This window comes from Protopterus annectens, chromosome 2.part2, assembly GCF_019279795.1.
Source record: "Protopterus annectens isolate FY-2018-M chromosome 2.part2, PAN1.0, whole genome shotgun sequence".
Lineage (NCBI taxonomy): Eukaryota > Metazoa > Chordata > Ceratodontiformes > Protopteridae > Protopterus > Protopterus annectens.
In genome coordinates, this window is record NC_056730.1 from 362,589,219 (window position 1) to 362,613,961 (window position 24,743).

Genomic DNA, 24,743 nt, shown 5'->3' on the forward strand with positions numbered 1-24,743 from the left:
TCATTTACAGACACTGTCAATAAAGCTGGCAACTCTAAAAAACTTGTATCTGCGGTATTTCTAGAGCTATCAAAAGCCTTTGACATGGTCTCTCACAGTAAACTCCTCAATCAACTTTCCACCATAAGTGTAGCATCTCCATTTATTCACTGGTTCTCTAGCTACCTCGCCAATAGGCAAGGTGTAAAATGGCAAGGCTCCATCTCCACATACCCTCCCACTTCCACAGGAGTCACACAAGGATCCATCTATGGACTTATAGTATTCAATTTTTTATCAATAAGCTACATTCATCTTCTTGTGAAGGCACCTTGATTTAATATGCAAATGACTCTGCCATCATCTGCTCTTCAAACACCTTAACCTCTGTACATCACTTTCCAATAAATCAGTCAACAAGCTGTCATCTCCATTGAAACCTGGTTTACAATAGCAAAACTCCTACTCAACCACCCCAAAAAAACAAACTCCTTCTCCTCCTCTTTACCCCCCAAAAACTACACCCTAACAAAGCATCTTTCAAACTATTTGTTATTTAAAAGACTTTTTATTTAAAAGACTTTTTAGTTAAAAATGGTTGTCTGATGAAGTCCTGTATGTAGGACGAAAACGCATGTGGTTTTAATCATTTTTGGTGAATAAAGGCGTTAATTCTTGGATATATTTGGCGTTCCGTGTATTCCTGCTTCATTAGAGAGGAAAGACTGTGGTCCAAGGCGCTCTTCTTTTTTATTGGTATTTGTGGCAAATGCTACTGATGAAATTGAGTTAGTCCAACATGTCAAACAATTAGGAGTCATAATAGATGATAATCATAAATTTGACCTCCACATCCAAATCAATATCAAGAAAACTCATCAAAAACTAGGCATGCTATACAGAAATAAACGTTTTCCGAGCATCCCCACAAATATTACTCTAGCCAAAACATACCTTCTGCTCTCACTACTCTATGGAGCACCCATTCTAACTAATGTACAATCCTCCACAAAAAAAAATTGATCGAAAGCTGCTACAACAAAATTGTGAAGTTTGCTACTGATTCATCCTCCTTTTCCCATCACTGTAAAGCTGTGCTTACCCTTAGCTGTCTGGAACTCCCCCTCCACCTTTTCTACATTCAACTTATAACAGTACATAAACTCATACACAAACAATTAGCCTGTCCAGCTGTTATCCCTTTAATCAACATGTACTTTCCAAAAAGAACTCTTAGATCAGAAGACAAATAACTTCTCACCATAAATAAATAAAAAAACCTGAATAAAACCTATACTTGTACACTGTAGCAAAAAAATGGAACTCCTTACCTCTAACCACAGAACTATTTCTAAACTACCCACCTTTAAATGCTTCCTAAAAGAATACTTTACAAAATGTTGGACCTGCTCCTGTGCTAAGCATGGCTGAATTTACTCAGTATAGTTCACTCACCCCCTTCAGTCTAGATTACACTTCACAGTACTCTCCAGCCTTCTACTCCATTCCTTTCTGCTTTTCTCACTACCTCACCTTATTTAATTCATCTCTGCAGTCCTTTCCTCTAGTTCTTGCTCTTTCATCCCTTCTCACCTAAGCTACCTGAAGAGACTCTACCCTGCACTGTGTAATCTCCTCCTCTCCATTTTTCCTCCTTTTTACTTCTACAACCAAAATATGAACACCTCTCTCGTACAAAGATATCAGTTTTAACTCTAATCATATAATCTCTGACATCTCTTTAAATATCTTATTATCTATATCACCCACCTGATCATGAAGGGATTCACATCTAGATCAAGGGAGGTCATCGTCCCCCTGTACTCATCACTTATTAGACCTATGATTGAGTACAATGCCCCGTTCGGAATGTATCTGACCAGACACCTGCTGCAGCTTGAAAGGCCCCAAAAGTTCCTCACCAAAAGGATAAAGGGTCTCAAAAATATGTCTTATGCTGCCCGACTGAAAGAACTCCAGCTCTATTCAGTCTCATACCGCTTGCTCAGAGGTGACCTGTGCCTGACATATAAGGCCATGTCAAACCCAGATTTGATGAATATGCTTCACCTCAAAAAATCTAGATCCCTCAGAACCACAAGGCGGAGACTTAAACCTTGACATGGTTATAAATAGAACGTGCTGGAGGGACAGATTCATCACCCAGAGACTCCCTATGCTGTGGAACAAAATCCCGGTACATGTGAGGCAGAGCACCTCTCTGGTCTTGTTCAAGAGGAATCTTGACCAATGGATGGGAGATTGCAGATATACCCCAGGGATTACTTCAGCGTCACTGCTTGACAGAGGCACAGCAAAATGATAGGCATAGTTTTTATTCAAACTAAAGGGGTGGCGAAAGCCACATAACTATGGGCTAGGCTTATAAATGCCCTTGGGCAGATAGCCTAGTATGAACCTATGAACCTATGAACCTATGAACCTAGAATTGTGACAGATCACATACTAATGTATGTAACAAATAATATGACTATTGAATTTTTCCTCACACATTCTCTTCAAATCACGTTATTGTTTTTCATTGCACTTTACTATGAAACATGTTATATGTTTTTCTCATTACATTTTGTTACTCATGTTTTGAACTGTAACATGATACTTTATGATTTAAAACATTTATAATTGATGTTTTGTAATGTAACATGATACTTTGTGATTAAAAATATCTGTACTTGATTTGTGATTTTTATTGCACTCTACTACAAAACATGTTCTATGCTTTTCTCATTACAACATTTTTTCAGTCTTGTGTTTTGTAGAGTAACATGATACTTTATGATTATTTGTACTTGATGTTTTGTAATGTAACATGACACTTTGTGATTGAAAATATCTGTACTTGATTTTTGAAATATTGTGATTATAGAGCTATTCTCCCTGGGCCTTCGCTGAAAATGGGTACTTTATGACCCAGTTGGACTTTCTTGGTAAACAAATGTCAAATAAATAAATATGTGCATCAGATACAGTGCACTCATTCATCCCTGCTGGCCGAGTACTAGCAGAAGCCATGACATCGACCAAAGTGGAGCCTCCCCAGACAGGGTACACAGTCCGACATGCTGTGCAGTTTGTAGGAATGCTACGGGGAGAAGCTACAGTGTTATCCTGAGGAGTGGGTGTAGGCACAGTGAAATAGGGGCAGTGTCCTTGGACCATGACTGATGTGAGTTGGCCTTACTTTCTGATTCTGGCAGGGAAGTAACCTTATCTTATTATTCTGGCCCAGTCTCTGTTTCAAGGTACCAGTGGTGTGCCACAAATAGATAGCAATACTGCTTGATAATGCTCACCCAGCAAGCCCCACAGTGTAGATGCTACCAGCTGATGAATTCCCACAGTTGAGTATGAAAAGCCAACTTGTGCCAGTGGTTCCCTGAGTCTGTCAGCCTGATGTACTTATGTAAGACAGAGACCATGGTTAGTGAAACCACTGTTTCATTCTTACACTCACAGTTACACTATGCCCTTTGCAGTATATGTACCTACTTGCCTGAGCTCTATGTGACATTTAGCTGCTACCAGAACTTGTGTCAACACCTCCATATATGATGTCTGTACCATAATCACCACGCAGGGATACCAGAAATGATTCATCCTTAATGAGTGTAAAGTTTGACAGAGGATTATCCCACCACCATCTTTTCTGCTATTTTCACTGTCTTCTGTGAGGCCTGATATGTCATATTCTTTACACATTTCTTACATTGATGTGTTCCTCCTACCAAAGGTACTGACATCATGCATAACCATTTCCCACACATAGTCTTATAGAGGTTGAGGAATACCTCTTCTCAATTTAATTTCTCCAAGTCTTTTGAGTTCCTAATACCATGATGGGAATAGACTCCATTTCTAAGTCAGGATATAACTAAAGCTCATGAAATTAATGTTGCTTCAGTCTTTGATGTTAACCAAAAGTGCTCTTCGCATCACCTGCAATGTGGCCAGTACTGATCCCTTCTGCAATTCATATGTAGTTACATGCACTGGTAGCATATCCAAGTATGACTCTAAATTCCGTTTTATTAAACCTATTGCTCCTACTACTATTGGAACTGTCTCGGTACCTTTCCTCCACATTACTTTCATTTCTGCTTGCAAATCCTGAAATTTTATGACTTTGTATCTTTCTCTGTACATAAGATACTGTAGTCAATAGGTGTAGCAATTTCAGTAATCAACACTACCTTAGTCTTTTTCTCATCGACTATCATATCTGGTTTTCTCACATGTATTTTATGAACTGTTGGTAATGGGTGATCCCACGTGATGTACACTTTATAATTCTCTATAACAGTCGGTGGTTCATGTTTCTAATGCTTCTTAGCTACTTCTATATTGTAGTGTTTCAGAATTCCAAATGCAACAGTTTTGACACACAATTAATTGTGTCTTTCAGTGTACAGACCCCTTGCCATGATTGTATCACACCCAGCAGCAGCAAGTGTGATTGTTTTCAATTCTTTTTTACAGAACCTATGCTCAAGTTCCTTTATATTACATTTCTGTCCCAGATTGATATTTGCTTGGTAATGCAGCATTCATGTTTTAAACATCGCTTTTGAACATTTATCAAGACAAACTGATATTCTTATATCATCTGAGAAAGTTTTTAACACTTGCAGTTTTGCTTTCAACTCCTCATCTGATGAACGATACAGTTTTAAATCCTTCACAAAATGTAGATGAGAAGTGTTTAACCAAGGTTTTCTGAGAACCAGACTGTAATCAAAATCTGATCTGTTAAGTAAACAACTTAATGGGTTTAAGGGCAAGACAAAACAACAGCTGTGACAAAGACATGGTGCAAAGACTCATTCTGGAATATCCCCATTTGAATTTTTATTCCTGGAGTATTTTTTTCTCTTTGTCATGGCTTAACTGCAAAGTTGTTTGCCACTGTTTCATAGTCACTCTAACTTAACTGATCAATGTAGGATGTATCTTATATATCTATAAGCACTCTATCCATGAGTGTGTGATGCTATCAAATGCTTTTTTTTTTTTTGTAATCTGTCTATGCAATACTTCGCCTCTTCTCCTTTTTACAATTCTGTACTATGGCTTTATTTAGCAACAAATGATTGTTTATTCCGGATTCACTTTATAATCTCGAAATACTGAAATCTCAAATTTCAGATGTTGAGACTATAAAGTCGAAAGCCCAGAACATCGGCAGTCGAAAACCGCAATTTTTAAAATAACGAACTGTCAACACTAGCCCTGTAGAGCTACTTGTTGCATGAGCTGCAAACAGAGATTAAACATCCCGGTGCAGAACAGAGCTATGGCAGACAAATGTATAAATGCTCTGGGAACAATAGGAGCCGTGTACAAGACATCTATTTCACAGAAAAGAGGGATGGTGCTATTATTAGATGGATATGTGCTAAACAGAGAGAAAGTGAGGAACGAAAAGTGCTACTGGTATTGCAAATGGAAGCAAACAGAAAAATATGATAGTGGACGATGTATTGGCCTCTACATTGTCTGCTGTAACCCCAAGTTTACCTCCATGGAAAGCTCTACTCCAACAATTAGGCAGGGTCTGCAGACAAGAGACAAAGTCTGTCTCAGATAGTATGCTTGCTCTGGAGGACGTGAACATGGCTGACTTCCCTACAAAGTCTGGTGTATTCACAAGTAAAGTAATGTTGGATAGTTGCACTGATACCACTGTGCTAGTCTTCAGTACACGGCTAAACTTGCTAGACCTCAGTACTACCACAATATGGCTAGTTGACGGGACATTCTTCTACAAAGGCATTCTGTGTCACCAGTTATATAGTATTCATGGCCTGGTGAAGCACTGTGGCTGTCAAAAAAGTGTGCCATTACTGTACTGCTTAATGACCAAGAAATCATTAAAAGCATACAATTTCATGTGGAGATGTGTCCTGCAATTGTTGGATGAAGAGGGGTTAGAGCTGCTTATTAGGTACATACTTAGTGATTTTGAGATCACTGCCAAACAGAGCGTTGTAATCAATTTGCAGGGGGTAATGGTAAAAGGGTGCCTTTTCCATTTTGGCCAGAATGTCTGGCGAAAGGTCCAGCAGCTGGGGCTTGCACACACCTATAACACTGACATGGCCTTCCAAATCCAGGTGAAATGTTTGGTTGCCCTAGCATTCCTGCCTGAGACAGAAGTCCCCTCAGTGTTTCAGGCTTCAAAAGAGGAGTTTCCATCAGAAGGGAAGGAGCTACTGTGGTATTTTGGAGACTGGCACATAAATGGCAAACTTAGGAAGTTTTTCACACGTACCAGCGGATTCAGTAGGTTCCCTCTGCTATTCCCAGTCTCCTTCTGGAATATTTATGAGCTGAATATGCTGTTCCTGTCATGGACACAAAACAGTGTTAAAGCCTAGCACCGGCACTTGAAGTCCCTTCTTGGTCATAGGGTAACAGATTTAAGGGTGCTTTTGAATGTGTTAGCATGAGAGCAAGTCAAGGTACAGGAGTTGCGTGTATGCATGAGTTGTGGTGCACTCCCTTTGCCAAAATGTCATTTAATCCAGAAGAGGCACAGTCAGTTTGAGAAGGTCCTACAGCATCGGGAGATGTACACCACAAAGGACTTCCTTCTGGTGATTGCAAGACTGTTACATATGTAGTGAAATGTGTTATCCCTGGCCACCGCTGCTTGTCTCTGTTGCAGTGTATTAATATGGGTAATATTCATGTCTGTTGGAGTGTACTGTGGTTGGTATCTATGTTGCGGTCACTATGGAGGCACAGAATAAAGTGAAATGTCTGTGTGATAGAGGGCTATGGGCATGCTACATATGTGAAGGTGTGTCAGTACTATTACAGTACAAACTATATCGAAGAAGTATAGCACAGGTTATGTTACATTATTGTGGACTTGTTCTACGTTTGGATTTATGTTTGGAACGGGAATTTCTGCACTTTCTTCAGTTATGTGCGCAAATAAAGTGGGGTGATGCGTTTTCGATGTTTTCGCACTTTGGGTAGTTCGATGTGATATTTCACTGTTTAGTGTGTTCGGCGTTATCGAATTCGCTATTTAGTAGATTTGTGGCTTTGTAGATTCAACTTTATAGTCTCGAGATACTGAAATTCGAGATTTCAGTATTTCGAGATTATAAAGTGAATCCTTTGTTCTATATGACTTTCTTTTGTTACCCTTTTGTTCTACTGCCATGATTAAGTTTTCATTTAAATTACCGTAAACTCTGTCTGCATCAGTTCCAGTATACAGTTTGTACATCACTGGAAAGCAAATTACTGATCTATAGTTTTTTTGAATGGTTTACAGGTTCAGTCTTAAGTAGGAGTATCATTTTTCCTATTGTTAACCAGGTTGGTGTATGCTTGGAATGCACATATAAGTAATTCTTACACAGGGCTAAACCTTTCTGTAAAGATGTTAATACTTTTAGCCAATATTAGGTACGGTATCTGGGCCTGAGGTTTTCCAATTAGGAGCTTTTCTTAAATTTGTTTCAATTTCTCTCGCCGTTACTTCATCCCATTTCATATCCTGTACATTTGAATTCCTTATTGTTTCTTTTACTTTTTTTATCTATTCAGCATTTTTATTATGTTCCACAGGGTATTCATAAATATTTCTCCAAAATGTGTCTTTTCTACTTGTTTTGTTGGTGTTTCTATTCCTTTTGCTATGTTTCCCAGTTCTCTGTAAAACATTTTCGGGTCATCAATGAATTTCTTATTTTGTACTGTCCCTTTATATTTACCTGCATATCTTATAAGTTTTTCTGCCTGTGCAGACATCTTTAGTGTATTATTTGCAGTAGTGTATTATAGATTCTAGTCTGTTCTATCAGGCATTGCTTTTTCCACATCTATCTTTCGAAATATTTTTGTTATTCTGTTCCTTCTTCTATAATGTTTTAACAGCGACATATCTTGTCTTAATTGCTTTATAGTTTACTCTATTCGATGCCTCCTATGTTGGCATTTTATCTTTTCACTTCCTGTCCCTTATTGCTATATGTTTTTGTGGTAAGACTTTATCTGATGTTAATTTAGCCTAGACAATTTTGTACTCAAAATAACCTATACTGGGATCATACCATAGATAATTTGAGGGGACTCATGCATGGGCTAAATCATTTAGGAGCTACCTTTGTTCATTAGTAGTATGGGGGCAGTCCTGAGGTAAATTTTATTTTTCCATCCATATATCCAAGTTGTGCTTTAATATGGACAGGGATGAACTTTGTTGCATGTGGATAGGATGTATTTTCCACAGCAGCAGTATCCTCTGCAAGATATACCTGTCCCTCCAAACTATTCTGTTGATGTTGCAGAAGAAGTTTGATCCCTAGTATTTATGATCCCATTTAACTTTCTGACGTGCAGTAAATCTATCAGTAATGGGTTGGAGTATGACTTGTATGCCAGACACTGGTCACCTCTTAGCAGTTTGTAGGATATAGAGTATAGTGACAAGACTTTGAGTTGGTCCATATAGGACATCTTTTTTAGGTCTTGTGTCTTTTTAGTCATTTATCTTTGTGGGCATTCCAGTTGTTGTATATGTCTGGATAGATACAAGCCAAAGTGAGCATTACATTCAATAATTCCTATGGGAACTCATTGGTCCATCACTCCACGACATTGTCTGCATCAGAGTTGCCACTGTTTCTTGCTCCTTCCTTTGCTGTGCAACTCTAACTGAACTTTTGTACTGGTTTCCTGCTGAAGGCTCCAGACCCTCATGATGTGGCCTGTTTCTCTTTAGTTTAGGGGCTTATTGTTCCTTCATATTGTGACGCTACCTGTGTTGGATTTTCTGCACTAACTCCTTCATTTCACAGGTATTCCATGACTCTGGTTTCTATTTGTTTAACCTCTACCTTACTAATCCTCTGTTCTGTATTATCCATTTTTTCTTAATTTTTTGTATTGTGAAATTTTCCATATCTGGATATCGTTTGCTGTATTTCTCTTCAAATATCTTTGGAGCTGCTTTTTTGTATTGATGAGTTTGGCTTTCTCTTTTGCATAAATATTGCACCATATCAGATCTCTTTTTCTTTTCCATGCCCATGGTTCTTTTTTATACCTTTCACAAATCTCTGGGCTTTGTTCTTTATATTTTCAAACACCCTCTGTTGCTTCTTTTTGCAGGTGGCTTAAAGTTTTTTCGTCTATGTAATGTTTTTCATTGTTGTAGTAATGAATGCAAATTTGCATTTGAAGCTTTTGACGGTTTTTCTTGTGTAAGTATTTTGTAGCTGAAAACTCTGGGTTTCTTGCATAATAAAAGTAACAATACATATTTTTTCCCTAATCCACAACAGTCCACTCTGTCATTTTTAGACATTTTTTTGGCCTATCAGTTTTTCTGTTTTTTTTTTTTGTGGACTACTACTTCTTCCTACAACTGAAGATGCCAAATCTCCTGCAAAATTATCACCTATGTGTCCTGAGGGCCTGTCACAAGACGTTATTCTCTGTGGGACTGAAATTATGCAACCTCTGTTGTCTGCCACCTTTGAGGACATGAATATTCATAAAGGGAAAGGATAACCTAGATTGGAAAGGTATGTGTAGGTGCACAGTGACAGCAGCTGTCACAGTAGGACAAGACTGGGTTCTCTGAGATGGGTGCACTGTGGGGGCCTCATATTTCCTGCCCACTACCTACTGTTGCTTTGATAGGGATGCAATGGCTGTCCTGTGTCACTGGGCTGTCATCCTTTATTAGGGTTGTATATCGGCATTGTCTGAGTGTATTAGGGTACAGGGATGATGTTGTAAAGGCCAACGCTGACTGGATGGAAAGAGGTGGCTGTCCTGTATGAGCAGATTGGTATGTGTTCCCAGAGCTGTATGTGCTAAGGTGTTTGACTGCTCTACAGTACAGCGGTAAGGACCTGCTACAGCAAGAGTGGTACCAACAACCGTACAATTACAGAAGGCATTTAACAGGGAGATCCATATGTGACACTGCTAACATGTCTTTTACCATGCTACTACTACTGTGTATACCTCCTGTGGTCTATCACCTATGTAACTGCTGCTGGTAGAAAGTGATTCACGTTGCTGAAGTTAGATGTGCATTCTTCCTTAATAAATATGTTGGCATTCCAAGTGGCAGATCACCTGTAAATGTCACTAATAAGTAGTAGTTTGCACCTTATTTATCCTCCTGAAGCTATAAGTCCACCTTTGTCTATGCATCGCTGTGTTTCACAGAAGTACACCACTGTCAAGAGGCATAGATACTGCTTACCTCTCATCACAAGCATGCTATGCATTCCTGCTCATTCATGTAAGCTATTTTTGTATGTGCGCTGAACATCTACAAGGTGCTAGGGTGCGTTACACATGATTCAGAGTCCTATGTAAGCCATGGCTCTCATACTGACATTTTGTTTGTTATACATTCATGGCATTCAAGAAGATGGTTGCCAATGCTAGTATCTCAGGGAAAGTGTCTTCCTGGTTTGCAAAGGATAGCAAAATGATACTCTTGTTTCCTCTACAACCAGTTTTGGGAATTGCTTTGGGAACCCCTATCAGAAACATGGGTGCCTGGTATAATTCTGAAGCACTTCTGTCGAAGGAGACCAGCATACCATATGCTGGTTAGCACTGCATAAATATTGCACAATGGCTTGCATCACTGTCTCACTGCAGATCTCTGGACATCGGAAGCAGAGATTAGGCAAAGATGCTCCAAGTAGTATAGTATTTATCACATCTGCTGTGCACAGTGCTGCATTTAATAAATATTTTTGTTGCTTGTAACAGCTGCTTTCCTGATTCTCCATGTTACTTACGTAACAGATCCCTGGATATTCCAGGTTGACTGCTGCCTCTGCTGTAGCTTGCAGTTGTGTTGTGGCACTGTGTTGTTTTTTGGACTGGGCACAGTGCTCTGATCCTAGGGCATAATGGTCACCATGAGATGGTTCTGCATCGCTGCACATAGGTGTGTTTTATGTAGCTGTTAGTGCACCTAACACTAGTACAGCTTCCCAGTTAATTTGTACATAACTGTGTTATTGTAATTGGTTGTCCTGCAATGAAGAAAATTGAGGTTGTGCTTCTTTGCACATTCACATGCTGATATGGTTCTTTGTTGGGCTGTGGGAATCATTTAAGGTTTTCGTTTGCTTGTATATGTGTTTGGGGTTGTATTGTTGCACCGTCACTTCCATATCACCTGCACCTATACATGTTATGTGATTGCTTGTGTATTCAGTATAGGCAGAACATGCATAGAATGCTGCCAGTTGTTGCAAGAGGCAGTACAGATTTCAGGCACAGCAGGGTTACTGGCATATATGTGTTTTCCTGGCTTAATTCCACTATATCACCTCTGGATCATCATCAGTAATGTCAGGTTTCACAAACTCTTCTTCCTTCTCTAAGTCTGTATCATCCACCCCACACTAGTCATGGACTGCTGTCACCTTCACCAAGACTGTGGCTGATAAACAGGATGGGGAGTGCTTCATCTGTGGAGTGTTCTGGTCCCTCCCAGTCAGATAGCACCCCAGTCACTCACAATGGCTGTGCCAGATCTGGAGGGAGGTAGAATAGGTAATGACCTGCTTGGTTACAATACAGCTACCTCACTTACCTCACTTACAGCAAGGGGCAGACTCACTGGACTAGATGGCCAATGCATATAGCCACCAGTGGATGAGTGTGGCCTTTGCCACTGGCCACTTAACTCCTGAACCCCACCTACTGGGTCTTAGTAATGCCCCCCTGGACTGATCAAAACCTGTCAGACTGCCTTGTACCCCCATCCACTCACCAGCCATTTGTCTACCCTTTATCTGTGTCTCTTGTTTTCTCCTGTTGTGTGTCAACATTTACCTGTGTTTCAATGTGGTTTAACACGTTTGTCCATGTGTTCTCACTGCCTGCCATCACCCTCCATCTCTCCCACATTGTTTTTTTCACCCCTCTCCTCCTCCCAGCTCTCTCTCTCTCTGTATATATGCATAACATGTGTTCTTTATCAGCCAAGAAATACATCATCTTTCCCACCCTTCTTTACCTTACAGTGCTCCTGCTGTGTATTCCTCTGTTTGCTATACCTCCTTCCCTTGTTTTCCTGTTCTCCTCTTTCCATCCTTTTTAATAAACAAAGTGGTCTGGGCACCTGTTCACTATTCTTTATAACTGCCTATACTTCTTTTCCATTAGTGCACATATTGGCCACTTTCCACTATTGACGATAGCTTATGCTACCTGTTACATTTCTTATTCTCAGACTTGTGAGTGTAATGAGGCATGAGATCACAGCTTTGCCCTTATTCATAGACTCTTGGCTACATCAGTGTGCTTTGTTTGTGAAGTCTCCTTTCCTCGGTTACCTGCCTGAAGTACATCAATCTGCCTACTGATGCTATCTGTCTCCATTCATGTCTACTTAGCAGTACTATTTTTATCTGCCTATGCAGATTTAGCATGCACTACTGCACGAGCCTGTAGCAGCCTACACATTCTCTATGAATCTACAGATTCAGAGTTTACAATGCAGAGTTAAGTTCATGGACCATAATCTCCTTGCCAATAAACACCCTCATAGGGCACCTCCAGCCTCCAGAAGGGCAAAACAAATCAGTTGCAGAATGAATTTGTGTTCCCATCCAATCATCAAGATTTGCCTTAAAAGAAGTGAGGGTGGTACTCATATTTTATAGTAACAGCAGATTAGTGCAGAGGTGGATAAAGCACTGAATGATCAATTTGTCCCTCCTGTAAGAGACTTAACAATTAAAAAGAAGAAACATATTGAAAGAGTAAGGTATAAGAAACACAATAACACTAAACTGTTGGGATGCCGTGCAGTGGAGATACTAATCACTGTTTGTCACGTTTTATTCCTATGTTCATATTTACATTCCTATTTTCATAACCAAGAGAGCCACATATTATTGAGAGGCTTATTGTGAAGTGTCACTGTAGGAGACATAAAAACACATTGCGACCATCCATGTAATAGAGATACTGCCAGATGTTTGCTATAAGTTATAAATATATACAATACTTCCATAACCAAGTGACTTACAAACTACTGCACTGAATCAGGTGAAACCTTAGATAATGTTCAAAACTCTTAATGATATTTGCACTATAAATTGTACAGCTAGAGAGATATTCAGTGTTATTTATATTAAGTACACAAATAAACAATTTTCGGTACTTACATATTATCGCAACCAGATTTTTACGGTTGCGATAATACGCATGCTGGCTTGAAAACAACAGTGGGAAACACCATGAGTTCTTTCTTTATGTGTTTAGTTTCACTTACATTCATAAAGAGAATCAATCGTGGAAATCTTCTTCCTGTTTTGCGTGCATTACAGATGCATGCTTCAATTGCCAGGGCTGGTATCTTATTGACGAAAGCACTACTTGTACTGTTAAGAAGCAATGCTGAGAAGAAAAACACAAACTGCTGGAAAATGCTTTCTGGTGAACTCTTTCTTTTGCAAACGGTAAACTATTTCTTTATCAAACATTTGTAACAGCAAACTTGCAAGATGTAAAGCCTTGCAGAACTGATGGTGGATGATGTTAACAGGTGTTTGGGACTTGAATAGTTGACGGCACTGTTTTAGTCTTCTGTGGTAATGGGCATGTATTACGGCTGACAAGATGTGGACTGCTACATCTTTATAAGTCAGTACATGGTTTGCATAATTCCAGCTTTCATTCTTCTGGGCCTTTATCCTTGTCTTCTTGTATGCATAGCTACAAAACGCACTAATTCACATTATTTCAGCACTACTGGTAATATTTTAACAGTGGGATACCCAAGGTATTACGAAAACATGGCATGCTGCCCGTAAACTGCATACGTAAACCACAACATTAATTTCCACATTTTTAATGATAACCCTGCCTAAAACAACATTCACTGTGAAAGAAAACACAGTAATTCACATTATTACAGCATTACTGTTTGAACATCAGGAAGCAACTGGTATTACTGCGAAAATCTGGTTGCGTTAATACGTAAGTACCCAATTTTCATACGTCTATAAATTTTCAAAACACACACTCAGACAGAAATTTCTTGCCCTCATCTCTAAGCTGAAGTAGGCTGAACAAAAGTGTTCTGACACCATGTGTCCAGGCTGTAAAATTTCCAGGTCGAGTTATTTGGGAAACTTTAAGAGGAAAAATATAATTATTTTTGCATTATAGTTTATTACATTATTCATGTAAAGACTGAATGCATTGACTATTATCATTGTAAAGAAGATATTGTTTCTGAATAACATTGCTTTTCACATGTTTTAATAGAAGTTACTGTTCACAAGGTATTTATATTTGTTTGGCTTAAGCTTTTTAACTTAATTTTTCAGGAAATGCTCAGAAATCTAACAATGTGTAAGCTGCTAGAGATGTGACATTCCACAGCTGCTAGGTGACACTGAGTTAAAATCTTTGTCGCACAACTTTAGAGTCTCATATTCAGTCCTGATTTTTGTATGAAGCTTACATCTTCTTACATCAGCATAGGTTATCTTTAAGTACTGTTAATTCCCCACCACCTCCCAAAAGCATGCTGATTTACTGGTACTCTAAACTGTCAATAAGAACTTCAGCTATCCTTGCCCTTGGGGCCCTGGTCATGCCTTAACAGGATCAGAGGTGGACCTGTTCACTTATGTGGTTAACAAATGAATACATTTAAAAAAAAAACTCAAGATAATTACCCAATGACAAAGAAAAAGAAAAGGAAGAAGTTGTAACAGAGCTCAATAAATAGTTGTAATAAACTATATACGGCATTAGTTGTTTCTATTTTTATTTAACAAAACTTTATATTAAGGACCCAAATGAAAGCTGTGTTTACTGTGCCGTTCAACTTAATTATGATTGCCTATGAGACAGATGGCATAGGGATCCTAACTGGTAAAACAAATATGCTGACACTTTACTCACTGATCACTATGACTGCAGCACAGAATCTGCATCAACCAATCAGAAGCAAGTAGTTAGAAATTCCATTCTCTTTGTATGTGCAGAACAGCAAATCATTATTTGAGTACTATTACTGCATCCTGCATTTGCATTAATCCATGAATGGGTCTGCCCCTGCTTTTAGATGCATTTGTTTTAAAGGTGCTCCACTTAACATCTTGCAAGTATTCAGGTCTCATATCAATGATATTCACCCTTTTATGCATTCTAAGTATGCCTGCTACAACTTCCTTCTCTGCTACTTTCCTAACATAAGTGTTTATAAAAGCCCCTGGGGAGTCTGGTGAGTCACTTCCGATCTCTATGATGACCTACAATAGCTACTCTCTTCCATATTTACCCATAAGTTCTACAGCTTTGAGATCTGCAGCCTAGAGGAAAGACTGATGATGAATGTACAGTAAGCTTGCCACTTTGTTGGTCTATTAACTAAAGTATAAAAGTACCTGAGAATGTAAAAGTATCTCATAAAAGACTCAGCAGGGGTGGAGGAACACTAATGAGACAGAGGAAAGCACAGAACTTAAGGCACTTTTGAACTGTAGTCAAAGTATGCAAATTCATATCACCACAGAAAATGCAGGCAGTAAATTAAATATCAAGCGTTGTGTTTTTTCATCAGGATTAGTCATATGATTAGGAATGCTGAGCTGTTTAAAAATATGAAACTATCCCAAGAGCCCTTGCTTTGCAGCATGAATGTCTCCAAGGCCAGAGCAAAACCAGAGTGTGGTGACTAGAAATCTCATGCCACCTGCCCTGCTTATAAAAGAATTATTACTAATAATTTTCTCTCATCCTGTTCCAAATAACATATGTAATGCTAAATTAAAAGGGAAAGAAAGTCAGCTCATAAATTAACAGTAGCCTTCCCCTATCAATAAGCAGTATCTTACCAGTGTTCACAGTGATAAGGTCTTCAGTTAGCACTGTTTGCCAAAAGCTCTTTATAACCTATTTTGGTAAAACAAGTGGCATGACACCTATATTTATTTTTACAATGGAAGACAAATTTTGCTAAATCAACAAATCTGGTTAAAAAATGTTTGTGTTTAGAAAAACAAATAGTTTCTGGTAAATCTGACATGGTTTTAAATATAACTCAATCCCTAAGAAAACCTGAACTCCATGTACTCATTTGCCTTCGCAGCCACTTAACAAATGATGCTATTTTCAACTTTGCCCCCAAACTGAAATATGCTCTAGTAATAAACATAAATTACATTCAGCAGGTGCAGAGATTCTCCCAGTTCCCACCTGTTCTCAAAACATGAATATGCAGCAGTAGCAACAGCAGTCCAACGTTCTTAGCTCTTCATTTTCACATTTCTATCTTAAGAAAAAATTATTCCTGTTACAAAGAAAGCCAAGTGATACTTGCAAGGTAATCTATGGCTGGAATGATATTACATTATATTGTTTATTCTCAACAGCTGTAAATATTTTAGTGGATATCATAAAGCACAAATGCATGCAAGTGCTGGAAAGACAATATGCAAAAACTATGAAATTAGTGCAGGAAATTTCATCTGCAGCCTACTAGACTCCTTGCATCTGTATTACTCCTAAGTGGTCTAGTTTAATGGATTAGAGTGCAGGCTATGGGTATTACACATAAGAATTACAAAATGATTTAAATGCAACTGTGTTAATTCAAATATTACATCTACATAGTATACCCTACAGTGGAATCAGTGAAGAGTATGCGTTACAGTAACATAGTATACTCTTTTTCACTCTTGAAGCTCATCTGAGATGACTACAAAGAACTGATTTACAGTTTGATCAAACAATACTGATAAAACGGAATATCTTATAGGTGGACTTAAAAAGCTGGTAGGGCTGCTCAACCCTTGTTGCGTTAAGGAATATGCTTTTATTGCACATGGATTCAGTATAGAATATTTATGAAAGGTACAATATGCATTTTCTGCTTTTATGTCTTTTCAAACTATTATTTAATGTAGACGACAAAATGCATTAAGGCATTTTCAGCACCATAATATGCTTGAGCACAACAGTGAGAGACTGATCAATAATGATGCTTTTTTTTTTTTTTTTTTTTTTTTTTACTTTATTTAACAAAGGATTTGCTGTGAGCCTTCAAGTTATCCTGTCAAATCCTAAAGCTGTCTTCAAGCGCAGAGGATCACAGCCAGGAATGCAAGAATCTGATTTTTTGAAACAGATTACAACAGTAGACGACCTAGAACCTAAAGCGTCTAACTGTACTAAGGTATCAGCTTGTCACTCTACTGTACAGGTTCTTAACTCATTGTGTTTTTGCTCTCACTGATGACGTAAATGACAGTTTTTAATTTTTTTCTAGGTCTTCGTCTGGCACACAAGAACAGAAAAAGTGAATTTAGCCAATGAACCTAAGGACCCTCAGGACACAGTACAGATTGAGGTTTGATCTTAAGATAGCGCTATGTAGATTGGACGTATACATCTGTAATGGAAGATGTTTTTCAGCTGTAACAGGGGATTTTCTTCTGTTTTGATCTGCGTTCTGTGATCATCTGCAAAGCTTTCTGTTCATCAGAAGAACTACATAAGGTCCAGAACTGCACATCATATATCTTGGGAATCCAGGCAGTAAAAGCATAATGCCATGCATTTGTCTTCTGCATGCATTTGGAAATTTTACGTTTTGCTTGGAGGATCTGGTGGTTGTTGAAGGATATTTAAGAATTTCTTCTACTTGTCAGAAGTATGTGTATTGCTAGTAAAACTGAACACTAGTAATAAAAGTGTTTTCTGAAGTAGTCTGTTTGTTGCATCATAGATGCTCCTGATATGCATTACATTAACAGTACAATGAACATCTGGCCACCCCAAGCAGCCATGCTTCAATGCACCCAGGGCACAATTCAAACTGGCTGATCTGACAATGCTGCACTGATTAAAGAATGTGTTATTAAGAAAACACAGGTACAATAAAGGCACACTGATGCTGACACCAGGTTCTAAGTACTTTAATCTGCTTTAATACAGAGAAACAATCGTATCCAGACTAGGCACCATAAAAATGTAAACACAAATACGGTAATAAACCTGGATGCACACAATCACGTAAGCGTGTAAGTGCAATGTGCAACTCCCTTAAAGCAGGATGCACCGAAATATTCCCTGTGTTTGCACTGAAGTATTCTGTTCACATATTTCAGTTATTTGTTGAAAAAATTGGTAGACATACTAGATGTATCAGCATCATATGTGAGATTCAGTATTAAGTAAATAGTTGATCACTGAATCACGTCACATGCTCCTTCAAAGTCTTTTAAATTCCACTCCAAGAGTTCCAACTATTGCATCATCCAGGTTTATTGAACATTCAAAACTGTGCTTCTTGGTGATGCAAGCACCACATGAAATGGATGACAAAAACAAATATGGCTTGTATACCAGAAGATGCGTTTACAGAAACAGTTTTAATTAGATAATATATCATTGCACATCTGCTCATACAATGCTTTTTCACAAAATCTCTGGTTCCTTTTGAAGGGGCTACACTGTTTATTACTACCATGACAAACTACATCCCTCATACTGGGAAACTATTTCTTTGTCTAAAATAAAGAATACATTGGAATATGAATAACTCTACAACTTTCTCAGTTATATGTTTTTTTTTTTCATTGTTCTGTAACAGTACAGCAAAGCTGCCAGTTCATAAACTCAAATCAGTCACTCGTTATATCCATCTGAAGTGAGAGACTGACTAGATCAAATTGATTACTATCTAAACTATTAACAACTGGAAATAAACAAGGATTTATTTACATGAATAAAACTGGGAATATATATATATATATATATGCACAACTGAGCATGGAATGACTGGGAGATGGATGTAGTGGTATTCCTTCTGATACAGTTCTTTTTTCTTTTTTTATTTATTTATTTTTTGTTGTTATTATTTCCACAGCTGAGTACTTAGCGTCTGACCCGCTGAGCTCCCCGTCCATCCTCCAATTGTGTTTGCAGGCTGGCTGAAACCCATCATGCCACTGGTTCCACTGATGTTCATGCCCGCCATTTGCTGATTCATCTGTGAACAATAAAGCATTTTTCAGTTTCAGTCAGTTTTGTCAATTATTTCATTATTTAACTAAAAAATGTTAAAGTTTGCATAATATAAACATTTTTCTCTATATATTCTTCAGTAAGCAGCATATTATAAACTTAGTTTTATACTTGTATGATGCTTACACATTAGAAAACAAAATGTATGCTCTGGCTTTGAGTATTTTATTGGAATGTATTCTACAGTAGTGTTACTATAAGCACATGTGTACTTTTTATATTCCCAAAGTGATTAGAAATTTGAAAACAGTATACATGCTTAAAAAAACAGTACACTCAAAACTGCCAAAGAGAAATAGTACACTTTTTAAGTAAGAGTCAGTTGTACTTTCTTTTGCTAATCCTGTTGTCATCTATTTGCTTGGAAGCTTATGAAGTGATAAATTTAGTTTATAACCAGCTCCAAGGCATAGAAAGAAGGAGCCCTGCCTTGAACCCTCTACTGAGGTTCAATGAGTGAATATGATCCATGATGGCTTACAAAGAATGATAGGATAGAGTGGCATTTTTGCCAGCTTTCCTATCCTGGGGAGGGGTAGTGTTTACAAGCAAGGACTAGCCCTAACTGGTGGATAGGAATGGCGGTATAATACACAGGGCAAGTGCATTGGTATTGTGAATTGAGAAAAAGGGCAGGACAGTGGTACAGTTTTTATAAAAAGACATTTAGATCTCATAGAACTTCCACTATACTTGGATGCCAGGGTTTCCTGTCTGTACACTTCCTCACCAATGGAAGCACAGGTAGTGTGGTCAACAGACTGATAACATAGTGGTGGATGGCATAGCCAAGTCTGTCAGCTACAAGGCAGAATATTGCTACACTTCCTACATTCAGGTTAAGCAATCTGTTTTCAAAAATGAAGACACATACCTCACAGATTTAAAGCAATATTTGGCTGTTTTAATCTTGACTTTTTAAAATGTAATATTGTTTTCTACTAGTTCAGTAGGTCTTTTTATAGCCTTGGTGCAGTGTTCTATGAGGAAGCAAAGTTGCTCATTGATGACACAGCTCAAATAACTAGCTCTGTGACATCAAAGGACATCCTGTCTAGATGCCTGTGCAAAATCAGCAGCCCATTTGCCAAAGGAGTGAGCATGGAAAGGTTAAAAGTGAGTGACACAGGCTTGTCCATCCCCGATGGAAGGTTTGATATGCATCACCTGCAAGACTGATGTCTATGAGTCAGAACATAAACATAAGCTGAGAAGGTGGGACTTGAGGGGTGCAGCAAGGAGACCATTACTGCCTTGTTAGATCCTGTGTATGTCTGGAAGCACTCAACTGCATGTCAGTCTAGTGTTGAAGACAATGCAGCCTGCCTGTTTATCAAATGGGAGGGGGGGTAGGAGCAGAAGAAATGTCTCCTAACTCCCGCATGGATAACAACTGCTGCATTGCTAAACAGTTCACAGAGAGGAAGCAGGAAAGCAAAATAGGGGAACTTACCTCCACAAAGAGACCAGCCACCAGTGGAGTCTCCCAGGGTTATGCGCTGGAACCTCTTCTGTTTGACATCTACTTTGTTTTTGAAGTAAAAAACAATACCAAAGTGCTCTGGCTGACTACGTTTGCAGATGACTGCAAGCTAGAAGCAGTCGATCCACAAATGACTTCCTTATCCTGCAGGAAGCTTTGTCACAAATAAATAACCAATGCGAAAATCATGGACTGAAACTAAATGCCAAAAAATGCATTTTATTGTATCCTTTGGGATGTCATCTACCCCAGGGAACTACCTCATTGACAATACACCCCTCAGAGTTGGCTCAGTTCAGAATTTGGGAACTTATGTGGATAATGGCCTAACTTTTGACCAACATGTGTCCATTGTTCTTAGAAAGTCATTCTGTATTGCAAAGCTTATAAACAAATGCATTGTGTCTAGATCTGTGGATGTCATTGCCTCCAGTCATTGAATATAATGCCACCTTTGACATCTATCTGCCCAAAGACATGCAACTCCTGGAACACCCTCAGAGATACCTTACCTTTCAGATACAAGGCCAAAGCTACATGTCTACATGGACTGACACAAAGCCCTGTCATTATATTCGGTATCCTACAGATTGCTAAGAAGTGACCTGTGTCTGGCATACAGGACATCCTCTGACCCAATACTGATGGATTTACTGTACATCCACAAGTCAAATGGCATCAGAAATACTTGGTATAGGGATGTAAACCTGTTCTGCAATATCAACAGAATGGCTTGGAGGGAGACGTATATCTCACAGAGGATAAAGCTCCTCAGGAATAGACTTCCCAGCCACATAAAATAAAGTTCATCCCTGTCACTATACAAGCACAACTTGAATCTATGGATGAGAAACAGAACATTTACCCCAGGACTGCCTCCTGTACTACTAATGGACAGAGGCAGCTCCTAAATGCTTTGTCCCTTGCATGGGTCCCCTCGAATTATCTATGATATGATCCCAGTCACTCTCCTTTGGGTAATATATAGTTTTTAATCATGAGATGGGGAAAGCCAATCTCTAACCAAATGGGGTAGGTTAATTCAAGCATAAAAAGGGAAACTGGCTAGGCTTAAAAGGACCCTCAAGGGCAGCTAACCTAGTACTTACCTATGAACCTGACATGTCCAGCTCTCATTTCCCATACCTATTGCTTCAGCTGTCAGAAAGTAGATGGAACAAATGGGTCAAGCTGGGCTAAATAATCAAAGGGAGACCAGAGAGAGGCAAAAAAGTACACTAAAAAAGGATGATGCAGCTCAATGTTAATTACAAGAAGCATTGATTAGTTACTTAATTAGAACATTACAATTCTCAATACACTACAAATGTTGTGAGAAAACAGTGTTATCCTGCTTCAAGTCCTACCTTCAAGAAAGACTTCAAAGAGTCAATTGACAAGATGCTCAATCATCCTCTTTCAATACCAACATTAGAATTCCCAGACATCAACATCAGGACTAGTTCTCTTTACAATGTTTGCCAAAAACATACATAACCATATTAACAGTGTTAACCCAATCCAAGACACTGTTGACTCCATCCCACTCCACAATGTCACTAACTACTAGTAGTTAGAAAATCACTTTTTAATTTACTGTAAAAGTAGACTGCTCAAAAGCAACTTCATTCTGAATTAGAAGAAAATTAGGGTTATTCTCTTTGGATGTCAACAGTAAAAGCACTCATCTTCACAATTATTTACCTTAAAAGGCTCAGACTCAATTACAGAAAGAGTGCCAGACTGGAAACTATTAGGCTTGACAACTGACAGTAATCCAACCTCTGACAATCATAGACAAAACTGCTTGAAAGACAGCCACAAAAAATTGAGGCCCTGTACAAACATGACTTCTTGCTACAGCTTGTAACAAAAAAATATAGCAGAATGCAAGCTACTACCCAAGATTTTGTAAGTGGTTGTTGAAACAGACATGTTTAAAAAAGCCTACCACAGTCACCACCATCAAATTATAATACAAAATTACCCTTTGCAACAAGTCACCCATCCCAGTTCCATCACTGTGCCACATTAAAGAAACTGAAATGAATTCCACGAGAGAATACGATGCAATGTAAACAAGCTGCTATCACATATAAACTGATAGCTAAAAATAAAGCTCTCTCCAACTTATTAACCTGAAACAATTCTTCTAGACACCTGAGCTGATCAGGTCAATTTATTCTCAATCTGAACAAGACTAACAACAGACTGTGGTACTGCTCTAAGTAATGTGTTATCCAGCACCTGGAATATAGTCCCCTTGCATTTACGAACAATACAAAATTTCACTAACTTTAAGAAAGCACACAAACATTCATTCCTCACTATTTTAAATTCAGTCTTATGACATCATTTAAGATTGTCTGCTTTGCCGCACAGTAGTAATACATAAGCTAAGTGCTAGGAATGTATCCCTTCATCATGAATTTTCTAGCAGAATGCAGAACTCAGTTTGAATCAAGTCTGCGTTTTTGGTTTCGCATGTTCTGTAGTTAAGTTTATTCGATATTTATCTGTGTAAAAGTAATATCAACATATATTGCCAATTATATGTTGTTATTCCCATTAATCATATTTCTGTCAAACATTTACTTAAATGTATACATTTTGTACATTTGTTTATCTTTTGTAAACCTTTTATGTAAGTTTTTCCAGACTTATCAACCCCTCTGAAAAAGGGTTGATTCAAGTAAGGACAATCTGGTCAACAAGACAAACAATAAATCAAAGACACAATTATTTTTCAAATTAGAACAACTGAGTCTTGAGTTTTGTTAATAATTTTGCAGAAACTGAGTGTAAACGTTTTTTTTTTTCCATTTGAAAGACATTCATCTGGATACATTGTTAACACCCAACCCTTTTGCATCAGGATAAATACGGGACCATCCAGTATTAAACTAAGAAAAGTTTGGGGTCAGGATCTCTGCGGTCATTCTACATCCACTCTCTTTATTCCTTTTGAACTATGCTGTACATTTCTCAGTTACAGCTGTCATATTTTCAGAACACAGAACACCTGAAGATTATCTAATTATTCTACACCAAAAGCAGTAGAAAACGTTTAGGAAAAGCTGCTTTTCCAGGTGTCACTGGCTCCGTTTAGTAATACTTCAGACTGCAATCATTTAATCATTTAAAAGAAAGAATATTATTTTCAAAGCTAACAAATAATCAGTACACATAACAGAAGTTCCAATTTGTTCACTCACAATCATGCAAAACAATATTTTGACATTTTCTTTAACTAAATCAGGTTTCCTGATGAACAAGGCTTATGACAGCAGGTTCTAGAAAAGAGTAATTACATAATTATGTTCCACTGAAGTATATTTTCTTGGTAGCCTTACATAAACTATTCCATTTAGGAACTGACATGAACATGGATTAATGAATGAAACAAGTCTGGTTAAAATAATTGGTTTAAATAGTCCAAAACATGGTCAGTAACAAAGTAGTGGGCCTGTGTTTTGTGCTGCAGTCCAAAAGACAAGTCTTCCATTTCTGTAGACAAACTTTGTTATGTAATATTCTGTTTTCTTTAAAGAAGTCCAAGACTTGGGCAGAGAGTCAATCAGTTGGGGATTAAAATGCTATCATCCAAGCTGCCAAATTCACAGTTGCCCTTGTTGAAAAACGTCATCATCATAAGAACACTTTAGTGTACGAACTCTTTTGCATAATGTAGCCACAAGCTTTGTTAAATAGTACCTTTTCTTTCCTTATACCTCACTACTCTCCCTTCTTCACTTACTTCCTTACTGCTATCTAATTCTCTTCCCTGAATTTCTCTCTAAATATACCATAAACCTGTTTTCTCTCACTTTATATTGCACTTCCTATTTGTATTAGACTAACTTACCTTTAATTTGTCTATAAACTGTCTAAAATTTCTCTAAATATTAAATGATTCTCATATACCTTGTATCGATTCTTAACCAATGTTTTTATATTATGTCTAATTTGTTGTAATTATTTGAACTGCAGATATTTTTGTTTTATTTTTGAAGATTATAAAATTATTGTTTTTAAATGTTTTGTAATAATTTGGAGCTTTTCTCTCTGGGCCTCCACTGAAAATGAGCTTCTACACATTTGAACTTTCCCGGTAATCAAATGTCAATAAATAAATATATTAGCATTATTCCTTGATAAAAACTGTAAAGTATCCTGCAGTTGTTCCGAAACTGAAGTCTTACTCAGAAGG

The 24,743-nt window shown here is 38.0% G+C and overlaps 2 protein-coding genes across 3 annotated transcripts in view; one reads left to right on the forward strand and one right to left on the reverse strand.

Moving 5' to 3' along the window:
• The window catches only part of B3GAT2 (beta-1,3-glucuronyltransferase 2), an 882,895-nt gene extending 863,916 nt beyond the window's left edge, over nt 1–18,979 (forward strand). The window contains exons 3-5 of one of the 2 annotated variants that reach the window (XM_044063899.1): nt 17,049–17,197; nt 17,291–17,371; nt 18,893–18,979. In XM_044063899.1, coding sequence (XP_043919834.1) covers nt 17,049–17,197; nt 17,291–17,371; nt 18,893–18,904 — 242 coding nt within the window. In that variant the 3' untranslated portion in view covers nt 18,905–18,979. Of the gene's footprint in view, nt 1–17,048; nt 17,198–17,290; nt 17,378–18,892 lie in introns of those variants that run through there. The other variant, XM_044063900.1, reaches the window with a different exon arrangement.
• The window catches only part of SMAP1 (small ArfGAP 1), a 3,101,511-nt gene continuing 3,094,691 nt past the window's right edge, over nt 17,924–24,743 (reverse strand). Inside the window, exon 11 of the mRNA XM_044063898.1 lies at nt 17,924–19,015. Coding sequence (XP_043919833.1) covers nt 18,881–19,015 — 135 coding nt within the window. The 3' untranslated portion in view covers nt 17,924–18,880. The remainder of the gene's footprint in view (nt 19,016–24,743) is intronic.